At 39.9% G+C, this 24,389-nt stretch overlaps 1 protein-coding gene across 1 annotated transcript; it reads left to right on the forward strand.

Moving 5' to 3' along the window:
- Positions 1 to 2,050: 2,050 nt before the first annotated feature.
- LOC311036957 (calpain-1 catalytic subunit-like) lies at positions 2,051 to 21,521 on the forward strand (the record flags this gene model as incomplete). Its single annotated transcript, XM_084045966.1, has 20 exons — positions 2,051 to 2,260; positions 2,813 to 2,882; positions 4,511 to 4,629; positions 4,727 to 4,857; positions 5,034 to 5,208; positions 6,106 to 6,180; positions 7,146 to 7,231; positions 7,334 to 7,408; positions 10,089 to 10,249; positions 11,644 to 11,810; positions 13,135 to 13,146; positions 13,250 to 13,458; positions 14,504 to 14,546; positions 16,175 to 16,232; positions 16,525 to 16,586; positions 18,150 to 18,218; positions 18,455 to 18,533; positions 19,044 to 19,160; positions 20,112 to 20,164; positions 21,464 to 21,521. The coding sequence occupies 20 exons, from the start codon at positions 2,051 to 2,053 to the stop codon at positions 21,488 to 21,490; spliced, it is 1,998 nt and encodes a 665-aa protein (XP_083902092.1). The 3' UTR covers positions 21,491 to 21,521.
- Between the last annotated feature and the right edge of the window lie 2,868 nt (positions 21,522 to 24,389).

The raw sequence follows: 24,389 nt of genomic DNA on the forward strand, positions 1-24,389 counted from the left end.
TTGCAAAGCCTCTTTATCAATGACTGTACCAGTATCTTTAAACACTTTGCTTTTTACTGTTGCTTGTGGTGGTTCTTCAGCCGGTGCAGGCTGTTCTGGTTGTGCAGGCTCTTTAAGTGGTTCAGGCGATGTCTCTTATGCACCTTTAGCACAGTCTTTTGTGTGTGTGTGTGTGTGTGTGTGTGTGTGTGTGTGTGTGTGTGTGTGTGTGTGTGTGTGTGTGTGTGTGTGTGTGTGTGTGCACTAAGACAGACACATCACGCTGTCTCCAAACAGTAAGACACCAGTGGTGTGCACAGACATTTTGAGGGGCAGGTGCTCAAGTAAAAAAAAAAGGGCACCTTGCGCGGCGCACGGAACCACCGGCTGCCCTAGTAGTGTGAGATTTATAGAAAAAAATTGCAATGCACATTTTGGGGAATTGTTAATATATTAGAAGCTTTTAATCCCGAATTGATCAATGTCACCATGGGCTACATACTGTAAACTGGAAGATTTTTTTTTTTTTCTCAAAAGGGCACTTCTGGTCTAGCTCTAGCACCACCTAGAGTCTATCTGTGCACGTCCCTGCAAGACACACATATACGTTCACTTTGCTCATAAACTGAACTTAGAAAAGTTAAAACAGGAAAGCATCTATTCTGTGTCACTTTGTCACTTTAGATTTTAGCGTTGGCTATTCAAAAATAGTAGATTTAAATAGCAGATCTAAACTATCTTGAACAAGGTTTTAATGGGTTAATCTATGTAAGGAAACATTGTTTACTAGTAGTACATTTTATTTTGGTCCATTTAAAAGAGCAGATATACATACATGCAGTTAAGTCCACTAATGCTAGTGGCACTGAAAAGGTGTAGGCTGAAGCCAAGGCTTATTTTGCCTACCCTTTTTGTAACAAAACTAAGGTTTTTCTTTTTTAAATGAATGTACAAAGTTTCAAACATTAATTTAACTAAGCTGAAAATATCAGACAAATTGATTGAATAAAACTATTAATCTAAGCAAACATTGGTTTAACAAAACTGAGACAAATCTAAGCAACATACTTAGCTTTTACCTACACTATTTGAAAAGTGGCAAAAAGTTTCTAACCAAAATAACAGTTTCAATATCTGGTATTTTTGAATAGCCATAGAAATCTAAAAATGACACACGTGCTACAACAACAACAAGGCAACATAGAAGGGGGGGGGCTTTGTTCTTATTTCCACACAACAGCTTTAAAGCATTAAAGACATAGTTCAATGTTGAAAATGAGTGGTATTCCCCTTTAACCTATTCAAACTGGGAAACATCTGTGTCATTTTAGTTGGCTATTCAAAAATAGCAGATATACAAGCTCACGGCACGCCACTTCGAGCCGAGCTGCAAAGTTGTACATCTGCTATTTTTGAACATTTTTGAAACATCTTGAAAGTGTGCAAACTACTGATAGGCATTTTGTAGAATCGGCCTCATGTCAGTATAGCAAATGTATTTAGTCACTACTGTTGGATTATCCTTTGTACCATTGGATACAACCTTTTCCTGCAGTGGTGGAAAAACCAAGTACAATTTTGATTATTTTTACTTATTTCCAATTTTCACTTTTACTTCTACTCCAGAAGCAAATATTGTACTTTTACTCCACTACAATTGTTTGAAAACTGTAGTTACTAGTTACTTTGTACTGTAGGTTGAGATTATTATTACTAAACATACATTAACCACTTAAGCTCTCTATATATTTCGGCTATTTGAATATAGCCGAAACGCATCGCGACACGTTGTGAGCTTGTAGATCTGCTATTTTCAAAAGATTTGTATACATTTTGAAAACTTGAAATGGAACATACAGCATAATGAGTACTTTTACTTTTGGTATTTTAAGTATAATTTGATGTCAATACTTTTGTACTTTTACTTTTACTAAATTCTGAATACCAGACTTTTACTTGTAACAGTATTTATACTTTTCAGTATTGATACTTTTACTTACGTAAAAACATTTAGTACTTTTTCCACCACTGTTCTGTCCAGCAACAGATCTGATCACCAGCAGCAGCAGAGATGCCTCCTCCAGGTGTGTGGAAAGACGGCCGTGGCAGCCTGACCAACCCTCAGATGTTCCTGCAGCAGGACTACCAGCAGCTGAAGCAGTACTTTCTGTTCCGCAATGATGAAATCGTCGATGAAATGTTCCCCCCTGATCAGAACTCTATTGGCCAGGGCCTCCTCCACCCGAATGACCTGGCCAGGGTGGTCTGGAGGAGACCGAGGGTAAGAGTTATGGAATGCTACCGATCGGAGATGTACCGATACTAGTCTGTACTTCCGATACCCATAAACTTGCCCATAAACACGCGTATTGGTCGAGTACCGATTTACAAGCTACTGATCTACAAGCTACCGATCTTCAAGCTCACAATGCGTCGCGATACGACACATTGTGAGCTTGTAGATCTGCTACTTTCAAACACGTTTTAAGCTGTGGCGGCATTTTTCTACTGTACCATTCATCCTAAGATATCATAACATCATTGAAAATGTAAGAGAACCGTGGTCCAAAATTCCCCAGTACTTGAGTAAATGTACTTAGTTACTTTACACCACTGATGCAAACACACACACACAATAATGTTGTTGAGCTCTACAAACCTTTAAAACAGTTGATAAGATGAACCAGCAGTAAGCGTTGAATCATTCGGCCGAACAAATCTCAGTGTGCCTTGCAGTTATTCTATTACATATTTATTGTAAAGATATGAAAGCCGGACTTTTCTTATAGAAACGTATCAAAACACACATTTAACATACCTTGTTCTGTTTCAGAAACTTGTTCCAAACCCAGAGTTCATTGTTGATGGAGTCTCAAGGTTTGACCTCGGCCAAGGAGGAATTGGTAAGTGAACGCAATAATTAACCACTTGAATCCTAGCATCCCTATTCTGGGGGCAACATTCGGCGAAAATGTGTCAACACGTGGTGAGCTGTTTTGGCTGTTTTTGGAGAAGGGATTTAGTGTAGAGATTATAAATCAACAAATGTAAGTTGTCAACGGATTTGAACTTAGTATACAAAGTTTAAATACCAATAAATAACAAAAAAAACAAAAATGCAAACAGCTCAACACAACTATATCATGAGTGGCTTCTCCACATTCAACACAAAATGTCACTTTGTATGCCAATTGCAGTGTCAGAATTATTCAAACTGTGTTCAAAGCATCTTTGTAGCATCCTTTTGCTACAACCTGCTGCAAACGCGATGAATGGCCAGGAGCCAGTTTTTCCTCATGTGTAATGGCCGCCAGTTCACTAGTATTCTTGGGTTTGCATTTTTCAACCACATTCTTCAAATTCCACCAGACATTTTCTATGGGGTTCAAGTCAGGAGACTCTGACAGCCCGTCTGGAATCTTCTAGGGCTTCCTCTGAAACCAAGCCTTAGTGGTCTTTGAGGAATGCTTGGGATTATTGTCCTGTTGGAATTTTCAATGATACCCAGGCTTCAGCTTCCTCGCAGACGGCATTCCGTTTTATCCTAGGATTTCCTAATACTTGATAGTATGCATCTTGCCCACAACACGGTGTAGCTTTCCAGTGCCAGAGGAAGCAAAGCAGGCCCAGTGCATCATAAATAGAGATAGATATGCCTCCCCCCTCGCCTGGTAAACCCCTCCCTCCGGAAATCTCATTTGTATTTGATTTCAGTTGTGAGTCTGGCCTACATGCCTGAGCGTTTCTCCGGAGTTCATAACATGAACTCTCCTGTCAGCGTCCTCGCTCATTGTTCTGTGATTGACAGGGAAAGTTGGCCAATCAGGTGGCGAGTTCGAGTCCTCTGTTTTCGTCTCCCTTTTAAAACTTCAAAACGCTCTCAAACTACTTTTTTTGAGGCACGGAATTTACTTTTAAGATATCGTTCGGATAGAATTTAGTTGTTTAACTTCATATATGTGGTCAATTAATCATGACAGAGCCTATTTAAAAAAAAACAAATTCAGAGAACCGGCAGGGGCGGGCAGTGACATTCATGTATCCGAATAAAGCAACCTATTTTCGGCGTGTGCCTTTCAAAAGTTCCCCTGCGTCACATTGCATTGACCATGTGCTCCTCAAGAATCTGGTGCCAGCTGTTGATAGCTTCCTCTTTCTGCCAAGTTCAGGTAGCCATTGTTCCTTTAACTTTGAAGTTGGGGATTTTGCTTCTAACTCTAAGACTTGGTTTCGGAGGAAGTCCTGGAAGATTCTACAGTGGCCATCATAGTCTCCTGACTTTACTTAATAAAAAAAAAAGCAATTCCTCATGAATAATCACAAACCATACAGCTGATTCTCATTATGGAGACATTGTTGGGCTGCTACACTGTTGCTCCTACATGATGTCTCAAACTCAAACAGTACACTAACATGTGCATCTGAAAACATTTGAGGTGGGAAATAGGCAATGCTTTGGCAATCGGCACTCTCTCTCTCTCTCTTGACAGAGTGTGTTTGTAAACTTGACAAACACTGTGATTTCATTCAGGAAACTGCTGGTTCATCGCATCTATTGGAGCGCTAACATTCCAGAACAAAATCTTTCAGCAAGTTGTGCCACAGGAGCAGTCGTTTGACGAGGAATACTGCGGATTGTTCCACTTCAGGGTACAGAGAAATTGCGCTAGTATATCAAGGCCTATACTAGTGTTTATTTATTGTAATTTGAACAAACATTTTGCTTATAAAAACATCCATGTTTCAGTTCTGGAGGTTTGGAAAGTGGGTGGATGTTATCGTTGATGACAAACTACCAACGCTCGATGGCCGACTGATCTTCGTCAAATCCAAAACCAATGAGTTCTGGCCTGCCTTGCTGGAGAAAGCCTATGCCAAGTATGGGATTCAAACGTCACATGATAATACCAAACATTATTGCAGTTAAAAGTACACCAGCTGTCAATTCTCTGCATTTTCTATCTTTCTTTTCTCCTGTATAGAATGCCAGCAAAATAAATGTTTTCCTTTTGACTCGGATGCATAATAATGGCTATTCTATGTACTTGTGCCAGGGTGTGTGGCTCCTATGCAGACATGGTTTCAGGAACGCCTGCAGAGGCGTTGGTCGACTTCACTGGAGGCATCCACATACGTTTAGAGCTGGCAGATGCTCCTCCAGACCTCTTCACACTAATACAAAGAGCTGCCGAGTACAGGTCCCCGATGGGTTGCGCAACACCACAGGGGGTAAGACACATCTTGAACACATCTCCTCCCTCCTCACCTCCACAAAGTAAGCCTTCATAGCCTACTGGGAATGCAGGAACACGCGCACACAAACGCACACGGAACGCACACGAACGCGCACACACACACACACACACACACACACACACACACACACACACACACACACACACACACACACACACACACACACACACACACACACACACACACACACACACACACAATACACTTTTGGTGTATTTGTTGCTGTATACAGTATATAGCAACATTATTTGTATTTATGTATTTGAACAAAAGGTTTTTCATAAAACCCGGTCAGGGTAAATGGGTTAATATATTTGGTGCTTACACCATTTGATTTAATTTTGCTATACATAATACTGTATCAAGTGCTTTATGTGGGGTTTTAGGTCATTATTTCCCAAACAATGGGTTAAGACCCATTTCTGGGACACAGGACCATTTTTTTGGGGGGTAACAAATAAATATGTTCTTATTTTCTTTTCTTTTTTCCCCCTACAATTTAACGATATTTTCTATTTAAAAAATGTAAAAAATAAAATTTAAAAAAGGAGAAAAAAGAGTGAAAATAGCAGATTTATCAGCTTCAGAGCTTTTAGATGTGTTTTCTCGCCCACTATTTTTTAAACAGGGCTTAAGTGGTAAGATGTATTTTTGGACGTTTAGGTACGTTTTCTTATTTTGGGTCTCAATGAAAAAGGCCGGGAAGCCCTATGTTTGATCTGTGGGTGATTTCTATATGTTAATGGTGATTTCTTTTAGTTAATCAGTGGTATAAAGTAACAAGTACATTTACTCAAGGACTGTACTTAAGTAGATCCACCACTGTTAATGATATACAGTATGTCTTAATAATGATACATGTCTTTATAGGAGTCATCTGCCAACACGGTGTCATCCAATGGTTTGGTGGACGGCCACGCCTACGCCGTCACCGGTAGCAAACAGGTAATGTGGATCTAATATATAACACAATGAAACCGATCCCTAGAGGTGGGCATTGTTGTCCTTTTCACTGCACTGAATCATTTGAATCGGTTCACTCCGGTTCAACCCATTCAATCCGGGAACGCATCTGTGTCATTTTAAGATTTCTTTGGCTATTCCAAAATATCAGATATACCTAAGCTCATAATGTAGCCGAGCCTGTTGTCCACTTCTGGGACAATAGGTACGAGTTGAGAGGGAATTCCCTAAAATTGTTACCACTAAACTGTAACTCTGAAAAGAGAAATCATTTCTTTACACTTCGAGCTGTAAGAGCATGGAACAAACTTCCAGAGGAAGTGGTCCAGGCTCCTTCAGTCAATACCTTCAAGAATAGACTTGACAAATTCTGGTCATCAAAAGACTTTCTGTACAATTATAGGGCTGGCTTGTAACTTCATAGACTGGTTAACAAACAGATTTTAACATTTTTTAATGAAATTATGCGTGTACCATATGTATATTGGGGGATTGTATGTGGGTTGTGGGGTGGGTTGGGTTGAAGGGTAGTATATTGTGAATTGTGAATGTCGCAATTTGAAAAAAAAAATATTTATATTGTGTTGAGTCTGGCGTAGAGGATTGCATCCTGTGCCAGAAACTTTTCAATACATTTCAAATAAATTGAGTTCTACTGGATCTCTTCTCCACTAGTCCATACCATAACATTTTAGTCTAGTTTTTATTTGTTGACGAAATTGTCAATATATGTAGTCGTAGTTTTAGTCATCGTAGCTTAGTTTTAATGTACTTTTCGCCAGTGAAAAAAGGTAGTCGACGAACATTTTTTGTCATAGTTTTAGCCGACCAAATCAACACTGCCATGGCGTCATTATTGAACGGGGCTTGAGAGTGAGAACTTGTTGTTAGATATTGTCCAATGTCACCAATCAATCACCGGTTCATTTTTCCAATGTGACGTTCAGATGACGAGCCGAAAGAACTTGGTGGACCTTGTGCGTTTGTGGAACCCCTGGGGTGAGGGAGAATGGAAAGGCGACTGGAATGACTTGTAAGAATCGTTGAGTCTTTGCATTGTTAACTGCATATCATTATAGTATAGTATAGTAATGAGACATAATATTAATTAAGTTATACATTAATCTTCCTATAGGTCTCCGTTGTGGGAGACTGTCAGCCCTCAGGATCGGGAGATGTGCCTCTGTAGGCGCGATGATGGAGAGTTTTGGTAAACCACTGAAGTTAACCACTTTGGACCGATTGGTCTGTCTGTCTGTCTGTCTGTCTGTCTGTCTGTCTGTCTCTATGCAAGTTCAACATCAATGTCAACAGTCTAATGCTGTATACATGTTTAATATTGTAACCGATACTTTATTCATGCGCCTGGAATTGCAAAGCATGCTGTATAGAGACATTCAAACTATTATACTGTAGTATTACTATTATCCCCGCCAGGCCAGAACCGCCAAAGGCGAGGGATTATGTTTTCGCTCCTGTGTCTCCTGTCTGTCTGTCTGTCCGTCTGTGAACAACAGTTCATCTTGGCCACCGCTGGATCGATTGGCGTAAAACTGTGCACACATGCTCCCAGTAGGCCAAGTGATAATCCCCCCGAATTTTTCATATCAGTCTGTTATAGTGGTACCATGAGGCCGACAACAAATACGTTTTGTTACAACTCGTACAGATTTAGGCCAAACAAATCGGTACGCATTATCTCTGTAGTCATGAGATCAAGACGTAACCGGCAGATTTTTCATGTTCCATTCTGATTGGCTACGATTGGCTAGAGAGAGAGAGAGAGAGAGAGAGAATGGGAGGCAACTAGTTCTGGTCCATAGCGTTAGGAGGAGAACTCGAACATGGACCAGAGCTAGGCAACCAACTGGAGTTAAAAGGCCGCTGAAAGTCTTATGTCAAAGAAATGTGACTTACTTGCTGTGCTGACAGTATTGTGCATGTCGCTGGCTCGTTGCCATTCACATGGGTGGCTGTTGCATGTGCACGCATCGCATGCCTTGCATTCTGAATGGCCACACACCCACTAATGTTTGTAAACAAGAAACCTGTCTATACTGTACATCCAGGGGTCATCACCATGGCAGCTCCTGATGGAACTTTTCATCAATATTTATTTTTTGCCACGGACATGCAAAATAATCATTTTACCAAAAACACATTGGCCTAGCCCTAAATGTACACAAATGGACTCATGTGTCATAGGGTCTATTCCAATGTGCTGCACATTTTAAAACAATAGTATGTTTATATTAACTGCTGAGCCACTTAACCACCAGAAAACAATATTATAATTGATAATGATAGAGTCTCATCAGTACAGACAGTGCTTCCATCGCAAAAGGGCCACTTAGGCAATAGAGTCTGTATGCAGACCGCAGCAGGTGCAAAGGTGAGTTGGTGTGTATTATACATCATATGGCTACAGTATTATAGAGATGGCTGGCTTTTCAAAGGACAGGGTTACTTGAGGAGAGAAGGAGATCAAGTTCTACCAGCTAAACCATTGGTTTGGTTTGGCAAGGTACGGTAGCTAGTTGTGGTTTCCATTAAGGTGATAAGGTATTCTCTGTTGATGAGAAAGTCCAAGGCATGCAAATGTAACAATAGAAAAAATACACACACTACAATCTACACTTGATTTAATTTGATTTATTAGACGTAATAATTACAGGTTAAATGCTTCTCACGGAAACGTCAACGATAAAATGCCAATGGAACACTAGAACAAGGAAACTTGAGAGACAAAAACGATATGTTCATGATGAGTGATTAATGAAGGACATGCCATGATTTTAACTGAATGCAGTGTCAAAATAGTGAGCTAACTTTTAGGTTGGAGAAGGGCCCAGGCTGTGGATGGAGGGTTTCCATGGATTATGATTGTAGAGGTTTTTCCCCAACAAAGGTTTGAAAGCACATTTTTGCTATATTTTCGCAGAATTAAGGCAGCTATTAGCTATTATAATGAAGAAAATATATAGACTATAATTTGATTTCTTTTTTCAAAATAAAACGATGTGCCACGGGCATACACATGTCTTGCCATGGACACGTTTGTCCGTGTATGGATATGTTGATGACCCCTGCATGGGAACAATGGATAAATTAACTTGACATTGAAAACAGACACATATTTGATAATTGATAACTTATTTGATGCTGCATCTTCCAGTCAACAGAGAGGGACAGATAGTTTGCACAAATACACAAATCAACACTTCACACGCAAGGTTGCAGATTTACAAATTATATATTCACAAAGATATTACTAAAATATTTACTGCCCAAAGGACAGGGTTACTTGAGGACAGAAGGAGATCAAGTTCTGCCAGCTAAACCATTGGATATCATTTGAAAAATGTGCTACGGACATAGACTTGTCTTGCCACGGACACGTTTGACCGTGTACGGACATATTGATGACCCCTGTGTAAATCCTCCGTAATGCCACAGAGAGTGAAAAACAGGTAGAAGGTAGAACAGAAGTAGAACAGTAAAAATGTAATTTAACAAAAAAAAATGGGTTCAGATCTGAGCCAAGTCTCCTGAGGAGGCGCGCCTGAAGCCTGTCCTGGACAGGGGTCTTCGGACGTAAAAACAGATGATGACGATGATGTGTTTTATAAAAAAAATACACAAATATATATTTTTCAATTCGTAAAAAATAAATAAAACAAATCTAGTCTTGGTCGGTGCCCCCCCCAGCCTCATGGCGCCCTAGGCAATTGCCTACTCTGCCCAATGGAAGGGCCAGCTCTGCCTGGTAGGAACCTCCGCTCCGAAGAGTGCACTTTTTGTTTTATTTTTTTTACACTGAAGAACAAAAGAAGAGGGTTTATTATGTGTTTTATTATGTCACTTCCATCGATCTCACAATGTTCCCACAGGATGACCATGGAGGACTTTTGTAAGTACTTTGGACACTTGGACATCTGCTGTCTGAGTCCTGAAGTCATCGATGGAGACACATCCTGCCACTGGAAACCATCGTCGTACGATGGCAGATGGGTTGCAGGGATCACCGCTGGAGGATGCATGAATCATCCAGGTAGAGGAAGTCAAACTTTGAATCCCTTTAAATATTGAGACATTTGGCTCAATGGTTCTCTACCCTTTGAATTACAAGGACCCCCAAATCGATATTTCTTATATTATATATATATATTTTACCTCTGGGACCTCCATCTACACTGTATAATTCTCAGAGTTAATTTTACTCTGAGAGTGTACAAATGGAACCAAACGGAACATAAAGTTCCATTGTAAACTCCCAGAGTTACAGACCCATAAGGGTCCATTTGGATCCCTGGGTGGTCCCCGGACCACATGTTGAGAACCAGTGATTTAGCCAATGCATCCAAAGCAGGTCAATGAATGAGAAGTCTGTCATTGACCCGACACCATGGGCAGATTGAAGGACTCCTCCTTTCTCCCAGCCGAGCTAAACTGCTACGCCAGATTTTGGATTCAGAAATAAGCGTTGTGAGCGCTGCTGACCAACACAAAGAGTTCAAGCAATCAGTTCTATTATTAAGGTTGCAGGCAGGGAGGGGGAATAAATGCTAACAACCTAAATGTTCTTCCCAACCGGGGCATTTCAATAACACAAGAACTTTCAGTAAGAGTAACAAAGAGAAACGATCCATTAAATAATGTTCAACATAATCAGTATTCATAATTAGTGGAGTGTGTACTGTAGACCATTGGTTCTCAAAGTGGGGTCCGGGGACCCCCAGGGGTACTTGAGGGGGTTCCAGGGGGTCCCCAGCTAAATGATGGATAGGAACCAAATGGACCCTTATGGGTCTGTAACTCTGAGACCAAATGGACCCTAACGGGTCCATTTGGTTCCATTTGTACACTCTTAGAGTTAAATTGACATAGATTTTACAATATGAATTGGGGTCCCAGAGATAGAAATGCCATTAAATGGGGGTCCGTAGCCCTAATGCATGTTAAACTGGGGGTCCTTGAAATTAAAATGGTTGAGAATCACTGCTAGAGCCGTAAAAATCTTCTCTTATGGGGGTCCCTGGCTTCTCTTTTCAAATGGGGGTCCGCGGGCTAATAAGTGTCCATTTGGGGGTCCTTGACATGAAAAAGTTTGAGAACCACTGCTGTAGACTATGCATCCCTCGCTGAGGGAAGAGAGCCTCTGGCTGTGAGGAGGTGAACCCAAGTTGATCACAACACAGGGGTCATTGCTTGTAGTTTTTTTTACCCCTGTTTCTCGCCAATTTAGTCGTTACAAATGTGACATAAATGAAAAAATATCCATGAATTCAAGTCTCCATGGGGTGACTAATTGATGGGGGAAAAAAAGTCATTTTGGGGGTGAACTATCCCTTTAAGTAAATGTACAACAGATACCCATTTTTGTCCATGGGATGGAACGGAACACTCTTGAAAGGTTTGTCATATGTCCCAATGCTTTCCCTGTAGACAGTTTCTGGACCAATCCTCAGTTTCGGATCAAGATTGACAGTCCTCAAGGAGAGTGTGAGGAGAAGCAGGGAGACAACAACATGCTGGTGTCTCTCATGCAAAAACCTGACAAGAGAAACAGACGCCTGGTCAAAAACCTTCACATTGGCTTCTCTCTATTTGAGGTGAGCACACTACTTGGCTCTACTAAGTGGTGTCTATCTACACCAAATGTTTTTGCTGAAAAAAAAAGCCAGTGTGGGGTTATAGATCTGCAATCTTCAGGTACATTTTTGGCTATTTCCGGCGTTTTTTGCCCCAGAATAGGGAATGTAATTGTGTGTAAAGCTGATTTTTATTGTTTTACCAAATACAATATCAATATTGTGATGATAACATCGTATTCTGACATTAATTTTTCCCCAAACACTTTAGAAAATGTTGAAAATAGCTGATGAGCAAGTTGACAATATGCAATGCGTGAGCAGCATGTATCAGTATTAAATAAATATCATGATATCGACTGGGCAAACCTTAGTGCAGTTGCACTATTTCCCAAACAGTGGGTCAGGACCCACTCGCGGGCCGATTTGTATGGGTCGCGGATATCATTATTATTATTATTGTTATTATTATTATTATTATTATTATTATTATTATTATTATTATTATTATTATTATTATTACCCTTATTATTATTATTATTATTATTATCATTATTAATATTATTATCATTATTAAGATGTCAAAAGATGTTCAACAAAAAATGATTACACATATACACAAAATAAGTAATAGTGAGAATAGCCCATCTACAAGATCACAGCACGTCGCATCCTGATGTCTCAATTGTCCTTGAGCAAGGCACTTGCTAACTGCTCCCCACGGAGCGCTCATCATAACCATCTGAGCAGCCATCACCTGGGTGAAGTTGAAACTGGATTTCCCAAAGGTCTCCATCTCCCTTTCATATTATGTTGAATTGACATACTAATGGCCATACTGGATCTCAGTGGATATGTGAACAGGTTTCAAAGATCTGTATTTCAGTTTGTTTATCCAGTGTCCATCAAACTGATGTCTGGACAGTAAAAGACGGCAAAAACCTCTTCCACACTCTCACACACAATTTTGAATTTCGGACTTTTACTTGTAACAGAGTACTTCTACATTGCAGTATTGATATTTTTACTTAAGTAAAACATTTGAGTACTTTTTCCACCACTGCACAAGACACAACTTGTGTGAGAGTCTAGAGTACACAATAACCTCATGGTCTGAGCTGGAGGTTCTTACCAGTTCAACAAGTAGTTTAGTTTTCATGCAAAAGCCTAATAGAAAACAAGGCATGAGAAAGCTCAGTAATCTAGTTTGTCTTTTGAGAGCGCCTCTGCAATTAGGCACAATATTACAAAGTGAAACTTGATAATACATGCTCTCTCTCTCTCTCTTTCTCTCTCTCTCGCTCTCTCCAACATATTTTCTTGTTCTCATTGCCCCCACCACCAGGTGACCGAAGAGGTAAGAAACTCTTTTATTCCAAACATTTTACACGTTAAACATCTCTCAAGTGTGTTACATATGTTATGCATTGTATATTTATACTATGTACTCATGATTCCAGTACAAAGAAAAGAGTGGGAAGTTCCCTGCCTCTTTCTTCCGCACCCACATGCCCGTAGACCAGAGCAAGAGCTACAAGAATGCACGACAGGTGACGGAGCTCTTTCAGTTGAAGCCTGGAGAATACCTCATCGTGCCGACCACGTTCCAACCCAACAAGACGGCTTCTTTCATCCTGTCCATTCTGTCCAAAGCAGAAACCCATGTCTTGTATGTACACACTCTAAACCTATACATACTATTTTGATTGATTGATTGATGGATGGATGGATGGATGGATGGATTGATTGATTGATTGATTGATCGCAGTGTTGATATCGTCGACTAAAACTATGACGAAAAATGCTCGTCGACTACCTTTTTTTCACTGACGAAAACAAAATAAATATAAGGTACGAGGACTAAAACTAAGACTAAATATATTAACAATTTCGTCAACAAATAAAAACAAGATAAAAAATGGGCTTTCGTCCTACTCCTCCCGCCCAACACTCCCTGCTGACAGTTGCCGCCCCAGCCCGTAGGAGTACATGCAATGACCGATATCACCCTCTCACCCTCCCCGCCCGGCTACCCTCCCCCGAACATGGGCCAATTGTGTTCGCATAGACGCCCGGCAAAGCCTGATGGTGGATTCGAACTCACCGTTTCCACACAGATTTAGCCAGCGGTGTAAAGTAACTAGGTGCATTTACTCAAGTACTGTACTTAAGTACAATTTTGAGATATTTTTACTTTATTGGAGTATTTCCAATTTTCTGTACTTTTAGTCCACTACAATTATTTGAAAACTTACTAGTTACTAGTTAGTTTGCAGATATAAATTATTACATTATAAAACATACATTAACCACTTCAACCCTATTTTATACCTAGGCTATTTGAAAATAGCCGATCTACAAGCTCACAACGCGTGGCATCGCGATACGTTGTGAGCTTGTGGATTCGGCTCTTTTCAGACATTGTAGTACTTTTACTTTTGGTACTTTAAGTATATTTTGATACCAATACTTGTACTTTTACTCAAGTAACATTTTGAACACAGGCCTTTTACTTACGTAACAGAGTATTTCGATATTGTGATATTGCTACTTTTACTTAAGTAAATAAAACCACTGGATTTAGCCCATTCATTGACTTTAGATGTCACCAAACATATCAGTATGGTCTGACATCTCTGATCCCTCGACTACGTGAGACCATACAGCCTTTTTTACACTAAAACCTAAAGTAAAGTGTGTCATCTGTTTCTCAGTGAGCACTCCGATGAATATGACGACATCCAAGTTGAAAAGGTGGTGAGTAATATTCTCTCTGAATAATGCAATGTCAGTATAGGCTCTATTCACAGCAGCCATAGTATGAAGACATTCACAGGTGCTACCAATGATACTAATGAAGGCTCTGTTCCATTCTGGTCAAACCATAGACTGTATAAATGAGATGGACAAAGCCACTCCGCTGCTTTCTACAGACCGAAAATGAAGCCGATTGTTCCACGACTGTAGGTCCGCCATCTTTCAATATCGCGTCCAGACCAGACCATTATTGGTTGGGTAGCTTGTCAATCAAGAGCGGGGGGTGGGGAATGAATGCTATTGGTTGTGTAGCTTGTCAATCAAATCATCCCGCCCCTCCTAGAGAATAGCCTACTTTATCGTCAATTTTAAAATAAATAAGACCATAATTTAGCAAAACGCATATCCTGATGATTGAAAGGAGACTTTAAACTAGCGACTGGAAGCATATAGAATGTATGACAATTTTTATTACCGTAAGAAAATCTAGGCTAAAGTTTGTCAAAAACCCATTCACTTTACGTTAAAATACATTCTTTCTGACACCGCAGGTCGGCGCAGGGTAAAACAGCGCCACTCTGGCCATTTTGTCGGCCTCATCGTAAATATCTAAGACTTGCCCCTTGGGTCAAACAGAGTCAGGGTGCTGATATTGTGCATGTTGGCTCACTGGAAACACTCTGTTACACCAGTGGGTCTACAGTTGGGGTCCAGGGACCCTCATGGGCTTCCAAATGGCCCCTTACAGGTGTGTAACTCTGAGAGAGTACAAATGGAACCAAATGGACCCGTGGTTTGGTTCCATTTGTACACTCAGGGTTATGGGGGTTGTGGAAACCACTGTGCTACACTAAATGGTACAGAGCCTTCATTAGTATGATTGGTAACACCTGTGAAGGAAGTGATAATATGGCTGCTGTGAATATAGCCTATTGTCTGGGAAATGAGTGCTTCATAATTACATTAAGTATCTGGGATTGAAAGTTACATCATTTAATTGCTGTTCTACTTTTCAGCCAAGAGGAAATTATGATGTTGTTGATGGCTTTGGTGAGCCAAGAGAAAATGATGATGTTGTTGATGGCTTTGGTGAGCCAAGAGAAAATGATGATGTTGTTGATGGCTTTGGTGATGAAGACAAGCAAGTCTTGTTCCGAGAATACTCTGACGAGGTGATTTAAGTCTCTGTTATTTAATACCAAACACATGAACAGTCTAAATGTCTACAGTATGAGCTTAAACACCATGACACCACTATTATAAAACTCACATAAACAGTCTAAATGAGCTTAAGTATACAGTACAATACTTATATGAGATTTAAAATTCAAACAATTAACAATTAGACTGTCAGGCTATTGGCAAAATATAACCACAACTATACAAGTATAACACACTAACACATAATCACTATATAGAAAATAAGTTTGTGTAAATAAACTGTATGTAGCCAGCCAACACAGCAAGACATAGCTAGACTAATACCAAAGAGCATGGTTCACATTTATTTTTCGCTTGATGGAAATACTTGTGTCACTTATTTTCATGGAATGACAGGGTGTTGTGACAAAGCATTGTTGAACACTGTGGCTGACTGTAAGTTAACCCATGTTGTCTTTATATCAAAGTATGAAGAGGTGGATGCAGAGAAACTCCAGCAAGTTCTAAACAGCGAAATCCTCCAAGGTGTGTGAAACTCTACAGTGCCAGTGTCTACATGAATGGACTTGATGAATGGACACACACACGCACACACACACACACACACACACACACACACACACACACACACACACACACACACACACACACACACACACACACACACACACACACACACACACACACACACACACACACACACACACACACACACACACTGAATTGAATTGAATTTGAGCCAGTCACATGAGGGGACAAAAGGGTTTGAAAATGACTGAAAGCATCATTGTGATTGGCTGTGTTCCATCTCATTCAGGGGATCTGAAAGGTGATGGCTTCAACCTGGACGCCTGTCGCAGCATGGTGGCTTTGATGGATGTATCCTTCTGTACATTAACACATTACATTACATTGCATTACACACAGTAGAAATACACTCACCGGCCACTTTATCAGGTACTCTTATCAGGTACACAACTGCTCCTTAAAGGGCAAGACCACTTTGGTAGAGGTTTGGGTTGCGTAGTTACCTTGCTATGATGTAACAACAAAGGTTGTCAAGGAAATTAAAATTAATTCCTCCATTGACTAGAATAATAGATCATTTGAATGCTCCTTTATGCTCCTCATTGACTTACTTTGTACGGTAAAGGAGCTCTTTTAGCCTGTAAACAGACTCAAACAACGCTGATTCTGACAGTATAGAAGTCACCAAACCCAGTTCTGCTTTATTTAATTTGAATACAAAAGGTCGACTTCCTATTGATTTAGCTATTTTTATTATGAAGAGAACCCGGGCTGAATCCGCGGATCTGGATCCGGATCTACAAATAGTAAAATCAATAGGAAGTTGACATTTGTATATATAAAAAAACAGTACTGGGTTTTGTGATGTTCTATGCTGTCAGAATCAACTTTGTCCGTGTTCGTTTACGGGTATAAAAGAGCATCCAGAGTGGTTTCACCGTACAATGTAAGTCAATGAGGAGCATATTTTGAATGATCAATTTCTAGTCCATGGAGAAATTATTTTTAATTTCTTGCCCACCTTTGTTGTTACATCATGACAAGGTAACTACACAAACCAAACCTCTACCAAAGTGGTCTTGCCCTTTAACTCATTAAAACCAGGACAGCATCTGTGTCATTTTAGATTTGAGCTATATACAGTATAGCAACATTGGTATTTCAGAAAACTGTGTCACTTCGTAAGTGTTTGAAAGAATTTTATCATTTTGCATTTTTTAACACAAATCTTCTCTTCCGGAGGTCCCTGGCACAAAGAAAAATTCAGATGGCCAAATACATATCATCGTGGGGGTCCTTGGCACGAAAACGTTTGAGAACTACTGATTTAAAGGTCTTAATGGGTTCTAATCATCCAATTTCAGAAACAGCTGATAAATTGGTATTTTCACGCGCAACCATCTCTGGGGTTTACAGAGGAATGGTCCGAAGAAGAGAAAACATCCAGTGATCAGCATGTTCTGTGGCCGAAAATGCCTTATTTATGCCTATAGTTAAATGGCTCAAATAACCACTCACCACGGGCAGTGATTGGAAAAGCGTTGCCTAATCTGATGCATTGTCTGTAAACCCTAAGATGGTTGTGTGTGGCATATCCCAGTATATCAGCAGTTTCCGAAATACTCGGACCAGCCTGTTTGACATCGATTCGCCAGCTATGCCACGTTCAAAGTCAGTTAAAGCAATTGCAGCAGATCGTCGTGACCATGTGTACATGCCTAAATGCATTGAGTTGCTACGATGTGATGTGTTGTAATGTATATGTTATATATTGTATGTGTGTGTGTGCGTGTGCGTGTGCGTGTGCGTGTGCGTGTGTGTGTGTGTGTGCGTGCGTGCGCGTGCGTGTGCGTGTTTCAGTGCCACTCTGTTGATACAATACACCTTCATGAACCTTAACTTCATGCTTCAAAGACATCCAGCACCGGCAAGCTGGACAGTGAAGGGTTCGTTCGTCTGTGGAGGAAAGTGACAACGTACAAGGTACGCACATGACTCCAACTTTGAACACATGAGTCCTATTCACATCTAAAGCATGGCGGAATGATCGGATGAAGTAAATATAAATGTCAGCACTTGCACAGAAGACCCGTGTTGGACAGAAACGTTACATGGTGCAGCTTTAACATTCCTTTTTTTTCCCTCCTAGTTTTTGCTATTTTGTTAGTTAACCCTGCTTTGGACAAAACATACTGACAAAAACTCTGTCTCTTCACCAGGCTATCTTCATCAAGGCAGATGTCTCTCACACTGGAACACTGATACTGAGTGAGCTGAAAAACGCAATCATGGCTGCAGGTAATCTGCCAAGCATTGTACTCCTAGTTACTTTGTAGATTTTGATCATTATTACAAAACATACATTAACCACTTCAGCCCTATATACATTTTGGCCATTTGAAAATAGCCGATCTACAAGCTCACAATGCGTCGCGATGCGACGCATTGTGAGCTTGTAGATCTGCTATTTTTTATTTTTTTTATTTTTTATTATTATTCTTTTTTTTTTAAACTTGTGAAATGAGTACTTTCTCCTTTTGATACTATACATACGGGACCCAAACTAGTCAAAAATAGCAGATCTGAGAAACAGTGCAATAGATGATCTACAAGTTTCCACCTATAACAATACAGGCATACTAGAAACATGTATAAAAAAATAAAATAAATAGTTAATAATAGTTGTATGTATGTGTTGTTCAGGGATGAGGGTGAGTGATGGCATGCTCAACTTGATGGTTCTCTCACTCTGTGTGTGTGTGTGTGTGCGTGTGTGTGTGTGCGTGTGCGTGTGCGTGTGTTGTCCAGGGGTGAGTGTGACTGACGACCTGCTCGACCTGATGGCTCTGCGCTACGGCGCCCCCTCTGGTCACATGACCCTGGACCGTTTCATCTGCCTCACCCTACGCCTGGACTGCATGAGCAGTAAGTCACGCTCAGTCATGTTTATTCATATTCATGTATGCATAGTGCATAGACCTCCTGACTCTATAGACATATACGTATGCATCATGGGTTATGATGTTAATAGTGGAGAGACCTCTTGCTTCAATCAGTGGTGTAAAGTAACTAAGTACATGTACTCAAGTACTGTACTTACTGTAAGTACATTTGTTTTGACTTTACTGTGAGTATTTCCAATTGTCTATTCTTTTACTTCTACTCCACTACAGCACATCTCAAAGGCAAATAATGTACTTTTACTCCACTACAATTCTTTTTAAACTTTAGTTACTAGTTACTTTGCAGATATAAATGATTACATTATAAAACATACATTAACCACTTTAGCCCTATTTTATACCTAGGATATTTGAAAATAGCCGATCTACACTCAAATGTTTTACTTAAGTAAAAGTATCAATACTGCAATGTAGAAGTACTCTGTTACAAGTAAAAGTCCGGAATTCAAAATTGACTTGAATAAAAGTACAAAAGTATTGGTATCAAAATGTACTTAAAGTACCAAAACTAAAAGTACTAAAATGTTTGAAAATAGCAGATCTGCAAGCTCACACCGCGCCACATCGCGACGCGTTGTGAGCTTGTGGATCTGCTATTTTCAAATAGCCTAGGTGTAAAATAGGGCTAAAGTAGTTAATGTAGGTTTTCTGCAAAGTAACTACTAACTAAAGTTTTCAAATAATTCTAGTGGAGTAAAAGTACACTATTTGCCTCTGAGATGTAGTGGAGTAGAAATAAAAGTATAGACAATTGGAAACACTCCGGTAAAATAAAAGTACCTCAAAATTGTACTTAAGTACAGTATTTGAGTAAATGTACTTAGTTACTTTACACCACTGCTTCAGGCAAAGGCTCAGAGACACTCTGCTACACAAACAAACATGTAATAGAATTTCTATATTTCCTCAACAGAAATCTTCAGTCAGTTCTCTGATGGAACAAACATGGCCCTGAGAGAGTCAGAGGTAAGAGAAACAGACATAGATTTTTTTTTACAGAGGTCATGGTGTTTATTGTCAAATACAATACAGTTGGTATATCTGGGTTACTATAGTTAACTAAAATTAAATAACGAAAAGTAGAAATGACAAAACATTTTAGTAACAATTAGGCTTACAAAAGGACGATAATGTAACTAACATCAAACTAAAACTAATTACATGTCCTTAGTTTTAAGGCTTAGCCAACATTTTCTTGACAATAACAAGCTCACAGCACACATTGTGAGCTTGTAGATTGGCTATTTTCATAATGTTTTGGAGCTTTTTGAATCTTGCCCCTGACCACCCCATATTACAACTAGAAAAGTGTGCTCCTCGGGGCACAGGTCTCTGCCTATAGCCAGGGCCCACACACTTTGGTCATAGCCACTTGGAATGGGATCTGAAAAATACAACTCATAGATCTTGATCACATGACCCCCAGAGATAATGTGTGAATCGAATCTGGCACAAACAGGGGCTATAAGTTGGCGTTGTGATCCAAGGAATCCAGGGGAAAAAAGATATTGATTGTACGACCTGCGGTTCAAGAGTTATAGGCCAAAACGTGAAGGAATGTGCGTGCAAAGTTTCCCAGCAATCGGGCGCTGCATTCATGATGTGCGGCGTTCTGTGCAAAACGGCCACCCCCACAAACTTTGGAAGCCAATCATAGCCAATCAGAATGGAATATGAGAAATGTGACAGATATGTCTATAGAGATAATGTGTACCGGCGTGATGTTTAGACAACATCTAGGAGTAATATTAAAAAAAATGTTTAGCAAACATCAGCCTCCTGGTGGCGCCGTAACAGGCCAATAGGAAAAATGTGGGATTCGTGAATCAAGGACGGACGGGACGGACAGGGGCGAAAACATAGTCTCACTCTCAGCCACGCCTTTGGCATGGCGGAGACAATAATTAACAAAAACACACTGAAACAAAAAAACAACAACTAATAAACCTACATTAAAAACGTACTTACTGAACTGAACAAAAAGTCCAAATGAAAAATTATATTAATAATAATAAAGTAGTCCATACTCGGGGATGTGTACACTCAAAGTATGTTCAGACTGAGTTTTGTGCTGTGTAGTCGTTATATAATACTTAGCTAAACTTTAGGAGGAGGCTGGCACTGTATATTGCTATTGTGATCAGCTGTAACAAGGCAGTATGGTACAAGGGGATCTGGAAATTGGTATCATTTCTAAATTGTGAGATAATTTTTTCACTGTCTTGTATTAATCAACCATGCTTTTCTTTTCTCTCTCCCCCCCAGTGGATGTACATCTCCATGTACACATAACCTGATGAGGAGCAAACAACACTGACACAAGAGACATGCAGTAGGATGAAGTTAGGAAAAGGGGGGCGGGGTAATGTTTTCTAAAGGCATATTGTGTGTGCTCTAAAGCAGGGTCTCTTAAACCTTTCAACGTCAAGGACCACCAAATTAATATGTATTTGGCCATGGACCCCCATCTGAAAATATTGTGTGCCAGGTATCCACATAAAAGATTTGTGTTGTTAAAATGTTTATGATTCACATATTTTTCAATTCTTTTCAAGATGTATTTTCTTTTCTTTTTGTGTTATAGCAGATCTAACAGATCACAACATGTTGCATAGTGAGCTTGTTAGCCAAGTAATTGGACTGATTTTGATGCTGTATTAGCTCATTTAGCGGGGGACCTCCTGGAAACGGGTGTAGTCTGCAGACAAGTGCAGTGTGTAGTTTGTCTTGGCTGGGCCTACAGTTATGCACAGAGCCTGTTCAATGTTGAACTTCAGGCAGTACCTCTTATCTACCAGTAGGTGTCCTACCAGACCACAGAAGGGAGACCGCCTCCAACCACACATGTACTATATTGTATTAGCATAAAGATTGGTTAAAATAACATCTTATTCAAGCAATGGTTGCGGCTTTAAAAACTAGTATTTTATAGAACTTGATATGATGTATCCATTACAGCCATCATGCCAAAGATAACATGTTAGTTTGTTTGTTTGTTTAACTGTTTGCTTGTTGTTGATTTTTGGGTATTGTGTATTCTCAATAATATTGTACATACAGTACGGCATTTACATTTACAAAACAGCTGCAGGTTAATTTGAGAGTCTCTGCATGCCAAATAATGTTTTACTGTATTTACTTTTATCTTTGGTAGATGGAAATCTTCTTAACATATTACTGTACATGTGTACACTGTATAATCAATAAATATGGTCTTTGAACATATTACTTTGGGTATTCGTCTGGCCTCACATTCATACACAATGCTGAAATGTTGAAGGAATTGTAAAACGGCTCCACTTACAGTACACTAATATTGTATGAAAATCAACAGAATGTGAGACCTTTGACAAAGTGACCTTGACAACAGAATGAACTAGAAAACGTGCTCAATAGAGCACATTTTACTCTACCGTCCACCCGTCTGTCCATAACAGCAGTTTCTTAATTTAAACATTCCATTGATGGCCAACTTCTCATTGCACAATTCACATACTAGTAGCTTAAAGGGATAGTTCACCCCCCAAATGTTTTTTTTTTCCTATCGATTAGTCACCCCATGGAGACTTGAATTCATGGGTATTTTTTTGTTTTTGTCACATTCTTAAGCCAATAATTTAATGACCGGCGGAAAGATGCTAATGGTAGGAGACTCAAAGTTGACTCTTTGTGTCACCGCCGGTCATCACATTATTGGCTTAGGAATGCGACAAAAACAAAAAAATACCCATGAATTCAAGTCTCCATGGGAATACTAATCGATAGGAAAATCTATTCCTTTAAGTGACATATGGAGAAAGTCATAATCTCTTCAGCTTCATGGTAAGAGTTATAAATGGCATCAGGGACGTGCACAGATAGACTCTAGGTGGTGCTAGAGCACCTGCCCTTTGCCCTCTTGACCAGAAGTGCCCTTTTGAAAAAAAAGGGCACCCGTTTACAGCAGGGGTCTTCAACAGGGGGTCCGGGACCCCTAGGGGGTCCTCAGAGTTACTACAGGGGGTCCGCCAAATCTTTGTGTGATAGGATTTTTCTTTTTACCATAACCACTCGAAACCTAGCATCCCTTTTCTGAGGAGAACTTTAGCCAAAAATAGCAGATCTACAAGCCCACAACGCCTCGCGCTGCGAGGTGTTGTGGGCTTGTAGATCGGCTATTTTTGGCAAAGAGGTATAGGTGTAGAGGGAAAACAGAGCAGACCAAGTAAACAAAAAAAAGTATAATTTACTTGAGCACCTGCCCCTCAAAATGTCTGTGCACGCCGCTGAATGGCATACATACAAAAAAAAGAGAAAAGGAAACAAATGGCAATCATAAAGTTGCTGTCTTCACATGTTGACATACTCAAAAGTACTCATACATCACATTTCTAGGAAGGGACGCTAGGGACCCCAACTTACACAAATATATTATGAATTAACTATTTAGGCCGCATTTCAAATAGTGAAAATAACTGATCTACAAGCTCACAATGTCACACTGTCACGCCTTGTGAGCTAGCATCTGCTATCTTCACTATTTTAACATTTTTTTTTTAAATAAAGCAATGCATTGAATTTTATCAGAAAGAACAGAGGATAAAAATACGTCATACAGCATAATAATTGTTACAAATGGCAAAGATATATAAAATAAAATAAAAGTCCCTGGGAGTAATCTCCCTACCAGTCTGTATCTTGATAACATAATAATAATTTGGTTAGGTGAATAAGGGGTTGTGCAGGCCCTTCTCGACCTTGACAGTCTCCCGCTATTCAGCCGAATAGTCTGAGAGCTGGCGGGTTCCTCATAATCTTCCCAAAGGAGGCTTGGCCGACTTTGTGTCCTTTACTCCTGATGGAGCTCATGTTCTTAACCCAGGGGTCTTCAACAGGGGGTCCGGGGCTCCTAGGGGGTCCTCAGAGTTGCAACAGGGGGTCCGCCAAATCTCTGTGTGATAGGATCATTGTTTTTTTACATGAACCACTTGAACCCTAGCATCCCTATTCTAAGGTCGACTTTAGCCGAAAATAGCCAATCTACGAGGCGTTGTGAGCTTGTAGATCGGCTATTTTCGGCAAAGAGGGGAAAAAAGAGCAGACCAAGTACAGAGTGAAAGTTTACTAAGTATTGACGGTTTCGTTAAATGTCTGAAAATACACATTAACATGAATCCAACATCTATGAAAAGCTTTAATCTGCAACACAATT

Source organism: Gymnoscopelus microlampas, assembly GCF_963454915.1.
Source record: "Gymnoscopelus microlampas genome assembly, chromosome: 20".
In the NCBI taxonomy this organism is placed as follows: domain Eukaryota; kingdom Metazoa; phylum Chordata; class Actinopteri; order Myctophiformes; family Myctophidae; genus Gymnoscopelus; species Gymnoscopelus microlampas.